General features: G+C 40.6%; 1 protein-coding gene across 2 annotated transcripts in view; it reads right to left on the bottom strand.

The window, feature by feature from the left end:
* Window positions 1-8,841, bottom strand: part of LOC103155457 (lamina-associated polypeptide 2, isoforms beta/delta/epsilon/gamma-like) — a 22,977-nt gene extending 14,136 nt beyond the window's left edge. The window contains exons 1-2 of one of the 2 annotated variants that reach the window (XM_007577151.2): window positions 8,498-8,841; window positions 2,043-2,151 (exon numbers count right to left, since the gene is read on the bottom strand). In XM_007577151.2, the coding sequence (XP_007577213.1) occupies window positions 2,043-2,151; window positions 8,498-8,740 (352 nt within the window). In that variant the 5' untranslated portion in view covers window positions 8,741-8,841. The remainder of the gene's footprint in view (window positions 1-2,042; window positions 2,152-8,497) is intronic. The other variant, XM_007577150.2, reaches the window with a different exon arrangement.
* Between the last annotated feature and the right edge of the window lie 6,325 nt (window positions 8,842-15,166).

Here is a 15,166-nt window from a genome sequence, read left to right on the forward strand (position 1 = left end):
GCCAGAGGAAAAGCACTGAACATTCCCTTCACATATGTGCCGTTCGAGCAATAATATCAACGGAGTCACACAAGAGCAAGCCGAACAAGAGCACATGGAAATGCCGGTGGCAACCCCGATAGGCAAACCTGAGAAAGCGACAATGATCTGCCGCAATAGGTACATGAAAGTACGCATCTGTAAGGTTGATTGATGTAAGCCTTTCTCCCTTTGTCACAGCTCGCAGAACCTCTGCCGTCGTGAGCATGTGAAAAGGCGGGACCTTTAAATACTGATTTAGTCCCCTGAGATCCAAAATGGGACGAAATCTGCCTGTCTTTTTTGGCATGAGGAAATTCGTTGAATAGTAGCCTCTGGGTTGCTGTAGAGGATCCACTGCCTCGATTGCACCCTTGGCCAGGAGGATGGAAAGCTCCTGGTCCAGCGCTTGCACCGGGTCAGTGATGCCGGTCACCCTAACCCGGTGTGAGATGCGAGGCCGCTGTCGGAACTGCAGACGGTAACCATGGGTCAAAGTGGCAACCACCTATGGATCCACAGCGAGAGCAGCCCAGTAACTGAGCTGCTGATGAGAAAAATATCCGACGGTTGGCCTGGTGGCCTCACTTCCTCTCCCCACGACCCCTAGGCCGAAGATCAGGAGGAACGCAGCAGAAGTCTGACAGTGGGAGGTGAGGTGTGTTAATTATTAATTAGTTAATTAATTATTATTAGTTAATTTAGTCTCCCTCCAACCAGTACAAGATCAATGTACCTAAAAAGGGACAGTATCCTGTAAAATCAACTTTTCTGAGCTTTACATCATGTTATTCCCTCATCAAAAACACATCTGGAATGTTGCCTTGATTCTTTCATGCATGTTTGAGAAATCCTTTAATCTCCAGCGGTATTTTGAATTCCTGAGTTCAAGGTTTATATTAGAGTACTCCTGCCCTGGAGCTTTGTTCTTGGATCTCTGTGCTGAACTGGGTCCAGTATTGGAAAGACCGGACCACCGGAACCACATCGATCCTGTTCAAATACAGCTGTCTACTGCTCTGGGGTTTCTGGCAACTGACTCCTAACAGCACGAATTAGCAGACTGCAGACTGCTATGTGTTTGAATTAATGATAATAAGCAGTTAACACTCTGATGGCACTTTAAGGAACAATGCTAGTCTACATGAGTTTATGGTGTCACAGCCAGTGCTGAGTGCAGTAGTGCCCATTGGGGCCTCATGTACTGATGCACTATTTTGCTATAACCTGCAGGGGGCAGTGGCTAATCCCGTTTCCAAATCTCCAGGTCTCAGAGGTGCACTTTAATATCAGGCGTCCCTCCCACTAAGGGTGTGTAAACTTGATTCATGTGACGGTGGCTACAAAAACAATGCTTTCAATTCCTCATTTTCCCAATTCCTCACATTGCTTTCTGCTTCAGTGAAATTGCCTTTTTTCCCCCCTCTAGTTGCCATTGGTAACATTTATCAGCCAGGTCGCTTAAATAAGCACCGACAGTCACAAGGAGCTTTGCATTGACCATTTATGGTTGAATATGTGTGTGCTGCAGAACCTGAGGAGGGACCTTGTGCAAAGCCTGTTAGGTTCAGCTGGGATTTATATAGAAAAATTGCATACTGATGTGCATAGACATGGTTTTATAAATCAGATTTTTTTTTTGGCGTATGCCATTTTTCTCTTTTGGATGCATGTATACTTTTAGGATGAATCCTATGCAAGCCTTTATAAATGAGACTCCTGTTTTTTTGTTTTTTTTTTATTCTTGGACATGACTTGAAAAATCATATTCACAGATTTTTCCCATCCAATCAGTTATTTTGCACATAATAATCTTCACACTTCATTGAGAATAGCAATTGACTGTGACCACAGAAGTAATTGAAGTAGTTGACTCAGATAATTTAGATCAGTGAGCAAATACTTTTGGCAATATAGTGTAGGTCAAGAATCAATTATGTTTTGGCTCGTCATCTGTGGGGACAGTGCATCACCCACAACAGACATTTTGTTCTGTGCCAAGTGCAGCTGGAAGAAGCACTCACCTACAATTGGCCCCACTTTCATTCCATGTTTTTGCAATTCGTCCCTCAGGCTCTCATCAGTAAGTGATGCGACGTCCAGATGATGTTTGTCTGATTTCCTGGCGGCTTTCTGTGGCACAAAAGCAGACACTTAAAACTCAAACTTAATGCAATCTCGCCACATGTTTATTTTCAATCACAAGTCATTTCATCAGCCTCTGTGAATGCACGATGAAACGGCATCATTGAAACAACGGCACACTATTGTTGCAACTCACCCAAAAATATTATATTTTAAAATAAATATTCCAATATGAAAACCTTGCTTTAGCTGAATCAAAATAGATTAAGTTTAGTGATTTTTGATCAAGAGTTGTCAGTTTAACAAATCCATATTTTTAACTTCTGTTAGGAAAAGTCCAGATGGTTTTTTTCCACAGACACATTCTTGATGGACAGCTGGATGTAGTCCAGTACAGTTCCTGTGAATGTCTCCAACTCCTGGTGTTCAAATAAGTCCCACTCTGACTGAAACTGTCCTGCAGTTTGTTGAGTTCATCCTCAGGCCTGGTTGTAACCGTCCTTTTGGTGGCCCTGGCTCTGCGTAGGTTGAGGACAGTAGGAGAGACAGATGGTCTGACTGGCTGAGGTGTGTGAGGGGTGTGGCTCTGTACGTGTGCATGATGTAAACATGATCTAAAATCTTCTCTCCCCTTGTAGAACATTTCACAGTACAGTCTTCAAGCTGGTCTTATTAAAGTTCCCTGCAATTATGTGAACACCTTTGGATGTTCTAAACCACAACCCTCGTTTCTTGCGTGACTCTTTAGCCGGATGCACTAAAAAAGTGATGATATTTATCATACTTAGCCGATACATGTTTTCATTCAGATTTGATTAACTTTGGCGGGATTGAAAGTTCACAATGATCTCGTGCAAGATGAGCCAGTGGTGTGGCTTGATGGTGGTGAACTCACAGCCTCTCCTTTCTCTGCTAGACTATAGTTAGTTCTCTATATCAAAGCCTGTCATGAATGCTCAGGCTAGTTAGCATGGCTATCAATAACGGCAGGCAAATGGTTTTCATACTAAGGTCCTAAACCTAACATTTGGTCCAAATTTACAGTTAATTCACAGATTTGCCAGCTCTGAACCACCCTAGAGAAACCCAACGCAGTAAGAACCTGGTTGAATGTCTCCTCTCACAAGCAGACAGACAGAACAACTCACTGATGAAGTTCTTTTCCCTTTTGAATATCTCTATGTTCACAAAGGTGTGACTGCTTTTGATAGGTATTTTTCCAAACCTACATGAAAGAACCACAGACAACATATATGAATTTTATGGCCAAACTTTTGCAAAAGGAGAAGACTCAGCAAACCGCTCCTCTGAGCCGTTCACAGAGCGTTCTGCCCCCTATCAGCTAGAGCAGGCCTTTTATTTGGGAAAAGGAAGAATGTAAGAAGATAAACAGCGAGACAGATGGCAAGCTCCATCTACACACACAGGTCATCTAGCTCTTTCCCTCAGGAGCGATTTCTCCCAAGGGTGGAGGGAACAATCAGTTCTTGGTGCAAAAAGTTTTAACACAGACAAGACTAAATGAAAATCATGTCAATACTGATTAATATAAGACTGATTAATGATCCAAAGTAATAATAAATGTATGATGTATAAATGTAAAAATGATAACACAAAAATCCCTAACAGCTTTGTTGAGGTCCAGCAGAATTTTAACATTCTGAACCTGTTGTAGAGTGTAAATTTGTCCATGTTAGTCATTAATTTAAATATACCCACTTCAGAACATACTCATCTAACCTTTACTGAAAAAATGTTGCTACAGTTGAATCATTTAGCAGCAATCCCTCCACTGTTTGATGAGATATGCAAAAATAGAGCAACAAACCCTGCTGAAGCACCAAAACACTGACTGTAATTCAGAGAAAGTGTGGATAACCACCAGAAATGTGAGGAAAGCCAAAGGGGAAATGCTCTGCGTCAATGAGGAGTGAAGCTGTGGTTCTCTGTGTGTGAAATGGGCGGAGAGTGCAAAGCCAGATGTTCTTCCTAAGGGCAATCTAACCTGGATGTTTCATCATCACAAGTCTTTTCTAGAGTGAAACTGTCTGCTCCCTCCTCTGCAGCCACACCCAGCTCCAATGAAGTCATATTTCTCTTTATCATCACCTTATAGAGAGTAGTCAAATGTGCAGCATGCCAGGACTTGTGGTTTCACGCTGAACTGCTTGGCAGAGTAACAATGGACTGTGTAGTTCGCCGTCACCAAGATGGAAAATATTTTCATTAAATGTAAAAATGATACATATTCTTCATATTTTACAGTAGGCTTCTTTCACAACAGTGGGACATAAAACAGGACGTATGACAGAAGAATCCAAGACTACAGCTAGACATCTGAAAAATGTCGGGAATGACTTTGTGGGATTCTTACTCACCGATTCATTCCCACTGTAATCACACTGGCATGTAGATGGTAGGTTTCAAAACATATTACAAAAAATAAAATAAAATCCAACACAAGGCTGGTCTTTAACCTTTAACCATATGTACAAAGAATTTCCTCAGTAAAGAGGCTTGCCTTAGCAGTTGTCATAGGATGTGTGATTGCTCTGCGTTTGAAACCAAATGTTCCCTTTGCCTTCCCATATGAATGTCATGTCATAAAGTCAATTTAAGATCTCCTTTTTTGTTCCAACTAGTCGTAATTCTAATTAAATATTGAATGACACCATAATGCAAGATACCTTCAATGTATTTTAGATAGGAGCCTAAAGGTTCAATTAATGCAGATTAAATTGCAGATACATTGAAAGAAAAATAATGACTAGGCAAAACCAACTTAGATATTTACAACTGTAATGTAAATATCTAGTCAAAATTCCTTGTAAAATGTCTCCAAATGAATTAGAAATATCTTGAACATTTTTTAATCTAAACATTTCCTGCATTTTAAATCTCTTTAACGTGATGCCGAGTCAGAATGACATTACTGATATCTTGAATAATTATTTTGTCTAATCAAAACATCTCAGTGTGTATGAATTTAGAAAGTTCAATGAAAAAGTGAAAATTGTAAAAAAAAAAAAAAAAATGTAATGCACTTTGCTGGGTTTCCTTAAATAGAAACTTTTTAAACTACTTTGACTAATTAGTTGAGCTTACTGTACTGTTTGATAACTAGGATTGTCTGATTGAATTGAACTGATTTTTGTTAAGTGCCTTGAGACAACATTTGCTGTGAACTGGTCCCATAGAATCAGAGTTTTATGGGCAGATGGATGGAGCCAAGTACAGGACAATGAAGAAAGCTTGGAGTCTGAAAAAAACTTGAGACTGAGGAAGAGGTTCAGCTTCCAGCAGGAAAACTACCCTAAACACAAAGGAATGATTTAAAACAAAACATATTCATGTGTCGAATGGCCCAGCCAAAGTCCAGACTTAAACCCAATCAAGAATCTGTGGCAAGATGTGAAAACTGCTGTTTACAAACGCTCTGCATCTAATATGAGCTTGAGCTGTTTTGCAAAGAAGAACAGAGAAACTTTGAGCAACTAGAAGTCCAAAGCTGGTAGAGACAAACCCTAAAGACACCGTTTGCTGCTGGAATTGCAGCAAATGGTGGTTCCACAAAGTTCTGACTCAGAGAGCCTGAATATTTTTGCACATCATACTTTTCAGTTTATTTGTAGAAACTGTTTTGAATCATGTGTAATTTTTTTTTCTACCTCACAATTGTATTCCACTTTGTCTTCTTTCACATTAAACTCCAATAAAATATATTTGTTTGCAGTTGTAATGTGACCAAATGTGGAACATCTCAAGGGACATGCAAGCCACTTCATCAAAGCTTCATTTCACATTGCACACTGTACACTATTTATAATGATTATTTTACAATCATTTTTACAAGATAAAAAAAATATTGCATCTTGTAAACTTGAATTGCGTTATTCATGCCTGAGCAGAAACATGTCTACTCTCTTACTTCAAATGGCTTCATTTTATAAAAGTATTACCAGTAAATAATGTGTATTTTTCTGTTTACTTGTAATTTATAAATCATTATTCACATTGAAGCATGAAGGAAAAGAACTGGATCAGTGTCCCACCCTCTAGCATTCCTCTGTAAGTACACCTTTACTTCACATACTGAACAACTGACAGAGGCAATAAATCCTTTAAGAGCGCTCTGCTGTTTCCACACTGCTGTGTTGTCAGCTGGTGAAACCCGTCTGGTCTGTAATGTTCAGCACATCTTTAGCCAACCTTTTGGTTGGCTGGTAAAAGAAAATCTGCAACATGATTCATCAGGAGCAACATGTAAGCAGATGTCATGTTAATTTTTCCTAATCCTGCAGGACACTAGTAAGATTTCAAGCTAGGAGTGTGTATTGTTTTCAAACTTTTAGCCATTTTATTTATAAAGCACATTTTAAAAATGTGATAAAGTGGCATCACATGCAAAAAAAAATAAAAAACTCCTGTTGAGAACACTGCAGCTTAACAGTTTGCTAGAGAGGTGCACTTGTAGTTCCCACCAGCGCAGAGCTTGACCAACAATGGCAACAGGTGGCTCCAAGCACACCTGGACAGACAGTCAGGTAAAGATTTGCAGACAATAGCAAGTAGAGCATTTCCAGGAAAAAGAAAATAAAGAATATCCCAAAATTCTACATGAAGTGCAAATATAAACATCGAAACATTGGTGAACATTTTTTTCTCCTCCTTTAGGGATTTAAAAATCCTTTATCCTAAAAAGAAAATGTGAATTCTTTCATTTGCCTAGTTAATTTCCCATTCCTCTCTGCCAAATGTAAACCCTAGGAAGGGTCATTTCATAAACATACAGTAGCAACTTTGGACTTAGAAATAACATTTACTGAGAAGCTCATTTGAAATGATATTTGTGGAATTCAACCAGTCTGTGCCTGCAGGGTTCAGTGCAAGTTCCAAAATCAACTCAAACAACTCTGAGAAACAGCATCAACGTTACACAGGTGCAGGAAAATGTTACAGATGTCTAGAGTGAAAGCACTATTATAATATTCAGTCTTTAAATGTGACTGGTATAAAAAAAACATTAAAACGAGCAATATTACTTCAAAGTCAGACATTGGCATTGTCTTGTGAAAAGCATTTATCAAATGCAGAACATGAGAAGCTACCAGACTTCTTACCTGGTCTGGTAAGAAGAGAAGTAGAAATTCTTACATCCAACGCAATCAGTTTTTACCTTACTGCAGAATGAATGAATGAATGAATGAATGAATAAATAAATAAACAAATGGAGTTAAATAAAGAGAGTAGATTTGTGTTAAAGGGGAACTGGAGCAGGAAGAAGTCCTTTTATGAAGCATCTTTCACCCCCTGTTAGAGGGACAGCATCTGCAAGTGCATTCTTCTAACAGAGCAATGAACCTAACAATGGACCTAAAAGCTTTCAGAAATAAAAGTCAGATTCAAGTCCAGATTAATTAAATCTGATCTCCCCTCTCATCGAGTCCAGGCAGAACTCTAACAAATCCAACTGTGTAATTAGTTGCATTACTTTGTTAAAGTAACTGAAACAGTTTAACTGCTATCACATTTTAAATAGAGTAAATTATAACAGTAACCAGTTAATTTTTTTAGAGTAACCTACCCAATTCTTCTGATTCCTTGGTTCATGAGGGTCCTAATGACATCAGCACAAAATCAGCAATTTTTTTCTCTAAAAAAATTGTACATTTAGTGAAATCCAGCCTTTAAAACTAAACGTCATTTCCTACTCCTGATTTTATTGTCTGTAAAAATAAAGTGTTTCTGCAACTGGATGGGATGTGTTGAACTGGCAGCTGCGGCTGTGTTATGACAACCAGCTTCACTGAAACAGACTAAAGTGGAAACGTTCTGGGGGAAGTGAAAGCTGAACAGTGACAGTTTGATCAGATCTGTGGCCACGAAGTGATTTAGTTAGACCAGTGTTTCCCAAACCTGGTCCTCAAGGCACACTACCCTGCATGTTTTAGGTGCTTCCTTGCTTCAGCACAGGTGATTTCAATTAGGAGGTATTTGCTGAACTGCAATCAGCTGAATGAGGTGTGTTGAAGCAGGGGAACATCTAAAACATGCAGGTCAGTGTGCCTTGAGGACCAGGGTTGGGAAACACTGGTCTAACCAACCATCTGACATCAGGAGGCGGGGCGCAGTTGGTGGCTGGATGGGAAGAAATGGAAAAAACTTTTTGTCCCACAAAGGCAAAACTAGTTTAGGAATACCGTTAAGCTGATCTATGATGTATAAAACAATTATACAAACTGCACTCGGAGTTCTTTTCTGAGGTAAACATTTTCTCTTGGCAGCTCCACCATAAGCGATGTGAGCTCTTCTGAATATCAGTACCGTAAAAACCGTAATAAAAAAAAAGTACAAGAGGCAGCTGGTTGACTCCAACACAGAGAACAAGGCTTACCCTTCCGGAGGAGCGCCTTCTGTTGGGGGCCACGACAGGCGGAAGCTCCTCGTCGCTGGAGAACGCATCCAGAACTACGGCCACGGCGTTCTTCTGGTTCTGGACCGTCAGGTTCTTTAGATAAAGCTGCACATACACGTCTTTGGTCGGGTTGCCACTCGGCAGTTCCACATTGTGAGCAACAAGCTCGCTCTTTAGCTTGTCTTTGGTGAGCACAGACGGGTCGTCCAGGTACTCCGGCATGTCGAGTTTAAGATGAAGGCAGAGGGGCCACACAGCTTGACGACCAAGACGGGTATGTCTGCAACCTGGAGGCTCTGGGCTGCTGAACTTAAACCACGCCCCCTTGTGATCTTGCTTTTCAAAGTAAAACTCACATCACATGTCATCATAACATAAACTCCTATTCTTTTTCTCTGGTGACCAAATGGCTGGTTTTAATTGTTTCTGAAATCAGAATATGCTCTCTCTCTCTTTCTTTCTCTCTCTCTCTGTTTCTTCCTCTCTCTCTCTCTCTCTCTTTCTTTCTGTCTCTCTCTCTCTTTCTCTCTCTCTCTCTCTCTCTCTGTCTTTCTCTCTCTGGGAGTGGTGGTGGTGAGTCTGAGATGGGAGCAATTTGGATATAGAAACAGATCAGACGGCTGGTTGTGGTGCTGCCGAGGATGCAGCGTTACCTGAAGGTGGCGCTGCAGAGGATCAGTCTGCAGCCTCACCTGCACAGGTAGAAGACATGGAGTATGACATCAACTCAGACGGCGTTTTAATCGCAGATTCACAAACGTCTAGTGGTGATTTGTATACTCTGGAGGAAATTAATGATTTTCTGGATGAAACGTTTGGAAAACACGTTAAAATCCTTGACTATTTTCCTGATGTAGAAAAATTTATCAAGAGTGTATTAATGGTGCAGAAAATAGTTGGTTTTGAAATGCTGGATGAAAAGAAACGGATCCGGTTAAAAAACCACACGACAAGCGTCCGGAGACAGGTGTCAGCAAATAAAGCAAAAGGTTCAAAACGACTGAAAATTCAGAAATAAGATAATGATAAAAGTGCACTGGGTGACCTTCTCTCTACTGTCTCTGTCTGTCTTCCTTCTCTTTTTCACCTGTATGAGTAACATCAATGGTGGGAGGGATCCACATAAACAGATGGTTAGTTTAGAAACGATTAGGCAAAAGAAACTTGATGTTGTCTGCAACAGACTGGCGACCTGTCCAGGATGTACCCCGCCTCTCGCCCGGAACGTTAGCTGGAGATAGGCACCAGCACCCCTCCCGACCCCACTGAGGGACAAGGGTGTTCAGAAAATGGATGGATGGATGGAACTTGATGTTGTGCTTTTACCAGAGACACATACAGATCATGAAAATGAGGTGGAGTGGGGTTTGAGTTGGAAAGGGAAATATTTTTTGTCTCATGGGACCAGGTCATCTGCTGGTGTAGCCGTTTTATTCTCACCAGGTTTAGACATTAAAGTTATTTCTTATACTGAGCTAGTCCCAGGAAGGGTCCTGGTGATCAGAGCGGAAATAGAAAAAAACTTTTTCTGTTTTATGAATGTTTATGCACCTAATCAAGGGGATCAAATAATTAACATTTTTCAAGACGTATAATTTTTTCCAACAGTCCAGTCAAAATGAATGTGTTGTGTTGGGGGTGATTGGAACTGCACTGCTAGTTTTCTAACTGACAGAACTGGGGAAGAACCTCATCCTCCATCATCTTCTAACTGAGGTGACAGCGGAGCTGGGCTTGGTTGATGCTTGCCTTGGAGGATTAAACACCCCCAAGATAGACAGTATACCTGGGTAAAAATGAAGGATGGGGTAGTGAGTGGGGCTCGGTTGGACAGATTTTATATCTCAGATACTTACAGAAATAGATTGTCTGTTTAATTTCTCCAGTTGGGTTTTCTGATCATCACCTGGTTTACTTGGATTTTCTTTGTTCAAGTAATATTAGATACAGATCGTATTGGCATTTTAATACGAAACTACTTAAAGAGATTTTCTTTTGGCAACTATGGAAAACAAGAAAATCAGAGTTTTTTTCTTTAACTGAATGGTGGGAGGTTGGAAAGGCTCAGATAAGAGTTTTTTGCCAACAATGTACAAGTTTTTCTACAGCTAAAATTAAAAAAGTGATTCAGAATTTAGAAAATGAGATAAAAGAATTGGAAAATAACTTGTCAACTGATGCTAATAATCAGCTTAAACTTAAGAAAGATCAGTTAAGTTGTTTTTTACATGAAAGAGCCAAAGGGGCTTTAGTTCGGTCAAGGTTTACTACAGTGAAGGACATGGATGCCCCGACATCTTTTTTTTTTTAATTTGGAGAGGAGTGTCAGCCGGGCGAAGCAGCTGATTTGCCTCCAACTTTCTGATGGAGCGCTGACTGCTGATCCCAGCATCATGAAGGAACATGCCGTGGCCTTTTACAGTGACCTCTACAAGAAGCAGACCTGTAACAGAAGCTCTATGGAGACTTTGTTGGATGGTCTTCCTCAGCTTACCGCTGCAGATCAGGATATTTTGGATGCTGGAGTTTCAATGGAAGAACTGACTGCTGCAGTTGGACAGATGGTTTCTGGAAAGAGTCCAGGTCTAGATGGTCTACCTGCAGACTTCTACAAACATTTTTGGAGGCTGTTGGGGGAGGACTTGTGGGAGGTGCTTCAGGAGTGCCCATCAACAGGAATCTTACCATCATCCTGCCNCCCGGGTTCAGAAAAATGCTGTGCGCAAAGACTGAGATCACGCAGAGATAACAGCGTCACAATAATCAGCATTTATTCAAGACAGATGCGTACTATCACCAGACAAACACATCACAAAATATCAGAAACCTCAGAGCACAAACAACACATGAATTTACCTGAGAGAGAAAAAGACAAAAGATGGAAACGACAAACAAAAAGCAAAGACGTCTTTGGAGAAGTTGCAAGAGCAAAATCTGATTTGTTACTTCTGTGTAGAAAGTTTTATCTTCTTTTCTTTAATTTATTCAAATAAGGCGTATGATGCCGCTGATCCCAGCATCATGAAGGAACATGCCGTGGCCTTTTACAGTGACCTCTACAAGAAGCAGACCTGTAGCAGAAGCTCTATGGAGACTTTGTTGGATGGTCTTCCTCAGCTTACCGCTGCTGGATGCTGGAGTTTCAATGGAAGAACTGACTGCTGCAGTTGGACAGATGGTTTCTGGAAAGAGTCCAGGCTTAGATGGTTTACCTGGAGACTTCTACAAACATTTTTGGAGGCTGTTGGGGGAGGACTTGTGGGAGGTGCTTCAGGAGTGCCCATCAACAGGAATCTTACCATCATCCTGCCGACAAGCTGTCCTTTCCCTACTTCCAAAAAAACGAGATTTGACTTTGTTGAAGAACTGGAGGCCGGTTTCTCTCCTTTGTGTGGACTACAAGTTATTTTCTAAAGTGCTTTCTAACAGGCTGAAGAATATTCTCAAACTCATTATACATAAAGATCAATCATATTGTGTACCTGAAAGATTTATTAAGGACAATCTTTTTCTTTTAAGAGATTTGTTTGACATTTGTAAATTATATGAAACTGATGTTGGAATTATTTCATTAGATCAGGAAAAAGCCTTTGATAGAGTTGATCATTGTTTTCTCTTTTCTACATTAAGAGCGTTTGGATTTGGTGAAGGTTTTATTTCTTTATTGGGTTTATTATATAATGAAGTGCTTTGCGTTGTTAAAGTTGAGGGAGGATTAAGTCGTCCTGTTAAAGTTCAAAGAGGTGTTAGACAAGGCTGTCCCATATCTGGGCAGTTGGACTCTATTGTAGTTGAGCCTTTTTTACTTAAAGTTCGCTCCACCCTCACTGGCCTTGTTCTTCCAGGTTTGCCTCATAATTGTAAAGTCTCTGCTTATGCTGACGACATTAACATTTTTATTAAGAACCAGAATGACGCTATGGGTCTTCAGCATTGTTTAGAGCTTTATGAAAAAGCTTCTTCAGCTAAAGTAAACTGGGAGAAAAGTTCTGCTTTAAAAGTTGGCCCATGGACAAAATAATAATCTCCCCGTATTACCAGGTAATATTCACTGGGTTGATCAGGGCTTTACATTCTTGAGTGTTTTTTTGGAAACGGAGGCTGTTTTGAGAAAAAATTGGGAGGGTGTCATGGAGAGAGTGTGTGCCAGATTATCTAAGTGGAAATGGTTGCAGCCTCAGCTATCTTACAGGGGAAGAGTCTTGGTAGTTAATAACTTGGTTGCTTCGGCCCTCTGGCATAAACTGACTGTGTTGACGCCGCCATCCTCTCTTGTACAAAATCTCCAAAAGACTCTAGTGGACTTTTTCTGGTCTGGATGTCATTGGGTGAGAGCTGCTGCGTTGTATCTACCTGTGGAGGAGGGAGGACAAGGACTTATTGACATCATGTCGCGGATCGCGGCTTTCAGGCTTCAAACTCTGCAGAAGCTGTTATATGGGGTTGGACTGCCATGGTTGGATACGGCGCGTCTTCTGCTAAGGAAAGCAGGACGTATGGGATATGATAAACATCTCTTTCTGCTGAGACAAGGATCTTTGGATTTGACTGGTCTCACCCTGTTCTACCAATCTGTGCTAAACACTTGGAAGATTCTCACCTTTGAGAGAGAGACTGAGGCAACACCTGGAATGTGGGTTTTTGAAGAGCCTCTGTTTGAGAACAGTTTCCTCTCTCATCACAGCTCCTCTCATCTGGTACGCTAAGATCTAGGATGAGGGAAGCAGGCTGTGTGAAGCTGGGTCATCTGATGAAGCTGAACAGTCTAATGGAGAGTCTACAGATACGATCCAACAGAATTGCATTAAGGATTAAAGAAGAAACATGTGCATCTCTGTCAGTTTCCATCAGAGCGTTTGCTGTTAACAGTACTCTGTCTGACCAATGGGATGATGAATATGAGTACGTGTTTCCTTCCATGATCGTCTCTCCTGCAGTGGATCAGTGGCAGGATGAGCCAGAGAAGTTGTTGTCTCTCCAAGCTACACCTTTGGGTTATTTTGAAGGCCTGGGGAAGAAAGTTTTGTACCATGTCTGTGTGAAGGTGCTGAATCTACGCTCTCTGGCAGAAGTGAGGGTGTTGAAGTGGCTTGAGTTTTTTGACTCCAGCTCTACCCCAAGAGGCTGTTGGCGGTCCCTGTACAAACCCCCCGTTGCGAAACGGGTGGGTGACCTCCAGTAGAGGATTGTGCATGGGGCCATAGCTACAAACAGGTATCTGGCACACCTTCATCCTGGCGTTAGTGTTTCCTGTTGTTATTGTTCTCAAGATGAAACATTATCTCATTTATTTGTTGAATGTTCAAGATTGAAGTCTCTTTTTGTTCTTTTAGGTCGTTTGTTTGGTGGTTTTGGTGAACAGTTTTCTAACTGTATTTTTATTTATGGTCCACGGTATTGTGCAGGAAAGAAATCTATTCATATTCTTTTGAATTTTATTTCTGGAACTGCGAAACTGGCAATATGGTTATCGAGGAGAAACAAAAAAGAACGGTCATCAAACAGATGATGCTTATGTTTTATTTCAGAGACTGATAATCGCTCGAATTCGTGTGGAGTTTGAGTTTTTTTAAGTTGACAAAGAACATTGATGGTTTTGTATGCAAGTGAGGTATTAATGATGTTTTATGTACATTGGATGAGGCATCTTTAGTTATTCCTTTTTTTGAGTTAGCATTTATGATTGTTTTTTGTTGTTGTCAAAAAACAACAACAAAACAACAACAAGGAGTGTAAAATAAAGGCAATTTTAAACTCTCTCTCTCTCTTTGCTTCTCTCTCTTTGCCTCTCTCCCTTTGCCTCTCTCTCCCTCTATCTCTCAAGCAAGTTTGAGAAATCCTTCAATCTCTCTTCACAAAGAAAAGAGATATCTAAAAGAGATAAACTTAAACATTCCTCTGTGTATAAACACATTCACAACATAATATAATATAATTAATTTAATTTGAAAAATTTACAGTTGCAGTGAAATATTGAACAGATATTTTCCTGGCTCAAAGTTCCTCATAAAAGGAACTTTGGCGACATCTTGTGGCCAGATTACGACACGGAACATATGCAAATAGCCGTTTATTTCCTTCTGAAATCTTTGTTCTCCTCTAATCTTGAGGAGATGATGGCCTACATTCTTTGTATCACATCGCCTTTGCAGAAAAACTGTCCACCTTCCTCCAGCATGCCTTCTCAGTCCGAATGTATTGATAATCCAACTCCTCCCTCTGCCCTCTGTGAAGGTCTTCTTAATTTGAAACCCTAAAAAAGACCTCCTTTTTCCTAGACTAGCTATTGCCTCCCTGCGCTTTCTTACGTTTACTTGGATTACTGGAGAAGCCATGAACGATGATATTAATTTTCTGCTCTATTTTAGAATTGTAGTCTGTCTGTAGTTTTTGCAATGGTGGCGGTCGAAATGAATGAGGCCGTTCAATTCATGTTCAAAATAAAAAGTTTGTCATTCGCATACCACCAAAGGAATATGCTTTTATTTTTGATGCTATACAGTCTGGTGTATAATGCTTCTTAAGTCCTCTGTACCTCCACTAAGTCTGGACCCTCCAGTCAATAGCATTGGCCAAATGTGCCAATGCGTCACCAATATGGCTCCACGCTCAGTTCGCGATACAAGGGGGAGCAAACAACTCAAAAAC

This window comes from Poecilia formosa, unplaced genomic scaffold (assembly GCF_000485575.1).
Source record: "Poecilia formosa unplaced genomic scaffold, Poecilia_formosa-5.1.2 Scaffold429, whole genome shotgun sequence".
Lineage (NCBI taxonomy): Eukaryota > Metazoa > Chordata > Actinopteri > Cyprinodontiformes > Poeciliidae > Poecilia > Poecilia formosa.